This window comes from Haematobia irritans, chromosome 2, assembly GCF_050003625.1.
Source record: "Haematobia irritans isolate KBUSLIRL chromosome 2, ASM5000362v1, whole genome shotgun sequence".
Taxonomy (NCBI): domain Eukaryota; kingdom Metazoa; phylum Arthropoda; class Insecta; order Diptera; family Muscidae; genus Haematobia; species Haematobia irritans.
In genome coordinates this window covers 163,539,367-163,545,164 of record NC_134398.1, presented here as the reverse complement: position 1 = coordinate 163,545,164, position 5,798 = coordinate 163,539,367, and the positions used below count along the sequence as shown (strand labels likewise).

At 37.9% G+C, this 5,798-nt stretch overlaps 1 protein-coding gene across 1 annotated transcript; it reads right to left on the bottom strand.

The window, feature by feature from the left end:
- Positions 1–341: 341 nt before the first annotated feature.
- Positions 342–5,528, bottom strand: LOC142224336 (membrane-bound alkaline phosphatase-like). The gene is made up of 3 exons (XM_075294105.1): positions 5,091–5,528; positions 678–1,689; positions 342–620 (listed from the first exon to the last, which is right to left on the bottom strand). Exons 1-3 carry the CDS (start codon positions 5,493–5,495, stop codon positions 430–432), a joined length of 1,608 nt encoding a protein of 535 aa, XP_075150220.1. The 5' UTR covers positions 5,496–5,528; the 3' UTR covers positions 342–429.
- Positions 5,529–5,798: the final 270 nt, after the last annotated feature.

The window sequence follows — 5,798 nt, the reverse complement described above, 5'->3', positions numbered from 1 at the left end:
AATTTTATTTCTGTAGAAAATTTTGTCAAAATTTTATTTCTACAGAAAATTTTGTCAACATTTAATTTCTATGAAAAATTTTGTCAGTTGTAAAATCTACCAAAACATCAAGAAATCTACCAAACAGTAAAAATTATACAATTTTTGGTAGAATTCTACCAACTGTGGCAACCGTGACCATAACCCAAGTAATTCGATTGTGGATAATAGTCTTTAGTAAGACTTTGTACATAATCCATGGTGCAGGGTACATACGATTCAGACTGGTCGATTTTTCTTACATTTATCCTTGTTTAGGGAATGGAAAATGGAGCATATATAAAAAGCTGGTCTATAACAAATCGTTTTCGCAACACTTTCATTAATTCCTAATTCGAAATCTACACAAAATTATTGTGCCTTGTTCCCAATAGAGCACAAATGATTTATTCAACATTTCTTTGCATCACACATTGTCGGTCCATCTCCAATACAAGCAGCATAGGACATAAGATAGGGTATGGTATTTTGTTCCAAAACTCCTGTAAACATATGATCAAATGGGCCAGATGTGTAGACACCCACATCATCTCCACCATGGTATCCATCATCTGTTTTGATATAACTGGGATATATGCTATCTATAGGAAATCATATCATATGAAAATTCTATCTAAAAAAATATTCGATTAAATTACCTGTTTTCCATGGAATATTCTCTAAATCCAAACGATGACCTTTATCATCTTCATATTGTTGCGTTCCCACTGCATAGTTCAGCACTGAGTATTTCAGACCATCTGCAGAAATTGTATGTTCATTTAAACCCAATATAGGATTACCTCGGGAGGGATAGCCAGATATACTCATACTATGACTATGATCGGCAGTTACCACTATTAAAGTATCTCGAGGATCTGTCATATCTCGGGCCAATTGAACAGCTTTTTCAAATTCGAGGGTCTCATGGAGCGAGATACCTGCTTTGTTCTCATGGTGAGCTGTATCAATGTGACCACCTTCAATAAATATGAAATATCCTTGATCATTACGTTTCAGTAGATTTAAAGCCACCTCAGTCATTTCCGATAATGATGGCTGATATGTATTATTGGCCAATGCATGATAATCCATGGCCTTCGATTGAAAGATTCCCATAATGTTGGACACTTTCGAGGTATTAACATTCAATAATTGATTGCGATTTGTTACTAGTATCCCTTGTGGGTGCATTGCTTGCCAAGTGGATAGTAAATTTTTACCATCCTTACGTATGCCATAATTTCCATGTGTATCTTTCATGGTTTCCGGCAGAAATTTAGACATTCCTCCACCCATCATAATGTTGAAATTACGTCCTGGTTCTTGAGTAATCAATTGGCTAGCAATGTCCATACATGTCTTGGGATCATTACCAGAGTTCAAGACATCTGTATCACTTTCATGCAAACGATTGGAAACATGAGCATATGTACCCGATGGACTTGCATGGGTTAAAGTTGTGGTGGTAATGAAACCGGTAGATTTTCCCACACGTTGAGCCCAAGCTGCTATCGATGATACTTGATTGACAGGATCCATACTAGCGGAACAGTTGTTGTATTCCACATTGGCACTGACTCCAATAGTGACTATGTTTGCTTTAACTCCACACAGATAAGCTGTAGCTGTACATGCTGAATCGGGAACTTGAGCATTGGCACAATAAGTCTGAAATAAGAATCGTATGAATGAAACAAAATTTGCCAAAAATGAAAAAGGTATTCGTTATGCAAATGGCTCAATTATCTCTCTTAAAATTGCTCTCTAATTTTAATTCTTACGAATAAATTCTTACACAAGATGTTTCTTATTTTCTCCCATTACGTTCGAACTCGCTTGATCAACCAATAGTCTATCCCTACAATTTCACGTCACTTAACTATTGTGATTCAAGCGAGAATCGTGAACAAAATTCACACACAAAATAAATGCCCCTTTAGGTAACCTAAGCTAAGAATATCGTTAACAGTACGAGACATTTCATTGTTTAACTGAAAACTCATTATAATAACGAAAATCGTTATATTTACGAACTCGTTTCATTTGGTCAATTGTAGAGACATTTCGTCAATACTAGTAAGCTTTTTTTCTACCAGTGCACCCATCAACAAAATATTCTACACGGATGTTGAATACATTCACAAAGGAGAGAAAGGCACTTGGTTCCCGACTCATACCTGCAATGGAAAATAGGGAAGGTTGTTCCAGTTTTTTCCACGTCACGATGATTTCAGAAGCTATTTTACTGCTCCACATCACAAAGTCTAATGTTGGCAGAATATCAGAATGGTTTTCGCTCGGGCAAGAGTACGACCACAGCGTTGTGTGAATTAGCAGCCAACATTGCAGAGGGATTGAATAGTAAGAGGTCGTATTAACGTTCGATCCTTTTACTATTGTACTTATCTAAAGCGTTTGATACGGTGAACCACACGACCCTCTTAGGAAGTTATTATGAGAACCTGCCTCCCTAATAACCTTAAGAGGAAAGACATCTTCGCCTGGAAGGAATAAACAAGGCGTATCTCAAGACGGTGTACTGCCCACTATTCTTTTTAATTTTTGCGTGTCAGGGGCTCCTTTCCCCACATGATAGAACATCAACTTTATAATATTTACGTGGCAGGAGCTCCTTTTCCACCATCAGATGTTGACTTTATAACCTACGACTGTGATAAAGTCACATCAGGTAAGGTCATCAAGGAGCTTGAGGAGAAAATTAATGACACTGTCTGCACTTAAGGAATTCTTTGTCAGCAGGAATCTGAAACATTATGCTCCTAAATCGACGGCAATCATTTTCACATCGTGCACCAAGAAAGTGAACCTGGAGCCCGATTTCAATATTTGTGACCAGAGTTTCCCCACATGCTAGAACACCAACTTTATAATATTTACGTGGCAGGAGCTCCTTTTCCACCGTCAGATGTTTACTTGATAACCTACGACTGTCCCAAAGTCACATCAGGTAGGGCCATCAAGGAGCTTGAGGAGAAAATTAATGACTCTGTCTGCACTTAGGAGCATAATGTTTCAGGAATCTGAAATATTATGCTCCTAAATCGACGGTCTATCATTTTCACATCGTGAACCAAGAAAGCGAACCTGGAGCTCGTTTTCCACATTCGTGACCAGAGTTTCCCCATATGCAAGAACACCAAGGTTATTTGTGTGTGGCGGAAAACATGCGGAAATGGTAGCTAAAAACGTTGGAATTAGAAACAAAATCATGAAGGCATTGTCTGATAGCACTTGTGGGAAAGATAAAGAGACGATACAAAACCTCATGAGTCTAGGTCCCCTTATCGATTATGCGGCGCCTATTTATACTCCCAGTATTAACGATACCCAATGAAGAAATATTCAAACGGTTCAAAATACTGCACTGCAGATTTCCACTGTATGTCACTCCAAATGCCAAACAGCATCTGCAGCATTTGTTCAAAATCTCTCGATGAGGGAACATTGCGACCTCCTCACCCACCAAAATCTGATAAAATGCAGAGGTGTGAACCTCCCAAACCATGTCATATCCAGGAGTGTACCATCCGAACGAGCCAAGCCCATCCGGTTCGATTTCAGGAAGGAGATACGGTCAATTGACCACATCATCGGAGATAACAGTGATGTGGGAATAAATGGTTCAGAAGGCAAAAGATTCCTACAAGTACAATGTTGTGCTGGGTGGGAGACCGCCATCAGTCAGCAATGACGAGATACGGATGCCTAGGGAGACCACGTCGGTGCTATCTCATCTAAGATCTGGAATCTCCAAGTATTTTAACAATTACTTCTCCATTCGGAACCCTGCAATTGAAGTGTATGCCCAAATTGTGGACATTCACATCACAAGGTATCTCTTCGCGTGTCCTCAAAAACCCACAGATCTAACAACTACTTCACTCTTGACTCATCCAGTAGAGGCAGGTCGATGCTATCCCATTTAAGATATGGAATCTTCAAGTATTTGAACAATTACCCTTCTCTTCTGAACCGGGCACTTAAAGGTTTGCCCAAATTGTGGACAAACGCCTCACATCACAAGGCATCTCTTCGCGTGTTCTGCAAAACCCACAATTCTAATACCTACTTCATTCTGGACACACCCAATAGAGACAACTCACTTCCTTGAACTGGATATGGAAGCTTCAATATCGAATCCTTATGATTTGTGTTGTCTTTTTATTCTCCCTAATTGGTTTTCAAACATCAATTCCCAGGGGCTACAACAACAACGAAACAGTCAAACGAACACAAACAGACAACTGGTAAGTGAAACCAATTATATATCTTCAACTCTTAACTAGTCGGACGCCTGAGGCAGGCAGGAGTTTGAGACACTAAACCATCCTTACGGGAAATTGGTGCAGGTCGGTACAGGTCTGGTACCGATGATCCAGTTGGTCGCAGTTTTTAAATAGTGATAATTTAATAATTTCCATACCCGCTTAATATAAAAATCTTATTGGATCTACACATTTAGTGAAGTAGAATTACCAGAATAACCTATTGTCCTAAAGTGTAAATTTACCCCGTCAATGTCAAACCCATGTTAAAGTGACCGGTCGCTTCCATACGTCTTGACCAGAACTAGGACTGGTGCATGCACACCAGGGACTAGTCCTGTATCAGTCCTGTGTTTGATCCATTTCCCGTAGGGATATGTCTGCTTTCAGTTAGTTGCAGAGTCTTTTTTGGATCTACTATGAAAAATTTCATGCAGTAATACTAACTTTATTTCCCTAGCATAACGATTGTGAAACGGAGAGACTCTCTAAAATTGATGTTATCAGAACCTTATATGAGTTTACTTTAAATTTAACTTCTCGATTGTATAGGGATTTATTTTTCATAAAATCCGCCAGAAATTCCTTTGGAAATTCGAATGTATTACATAACAATTAATACTCTAACATAGACCCTTTTTTAAATATGTTACATCCTCATCGCAAAACGCCAACGTAGGTCCTAATATTCATCTAACATAAACTCTTACGAGGTGGTATGTTCAGCGAATTTGTTTCTATGATGAAACGAAGTTAATATTTAAATTTTTAATTTCTTCTTACCTTACTCAAGGCCATTCGAGGGAAATTTTCAAAACTAAGGAAACCTTCTTCACCTGTTTGATTATGCCTTTGACCCTTTAGGATACGCGCCGCTGTTATGGTATTTAAAGACATTCCATCTCCCATAAACATAATAATATTCTTGGCTTTATTCATATTTAACTGTTGTCGTTGTATATTCCGTAAAACCTGATCTTTAGCTATCGAACGCCAATATTCAGGATTTTTATCCTTTTCCGGAGTAACTCTGTTGGTACCCATAGTTTCTACACCCAACCTAGGTGATATTGAAGGTTTGCCCAAGAGATTTCTTGGGCTATGAAATGCTGTATCATCTATGACATGAGCATGACCAGCAAGTCCCAGCAATAGTATAACTATTCCAATAAATGAATATATTAACATTTTCAACACCAAATTTCCGCTATGTTTTATATCGATGAGGTACTACCTCAATTTGTACTATAGTTGCTAGAATTTCAGCATTTATATTACATTTGTTAGAGTAAAGAGAATACAAAGCGCGTTTCAACGAAATACCAAAAAATAAAACAAATATTCTCTTTCTTATAACGCTATTATAAAATGCTACACTTATCTTTGGATATCACATAAGAACAATTGTTAAATGTGTTAATTAGCCCTAATTATAATGTAAATAGAACATAGTTAGAGTTAATGAACTTTTTATATCATCTACAATAGGAT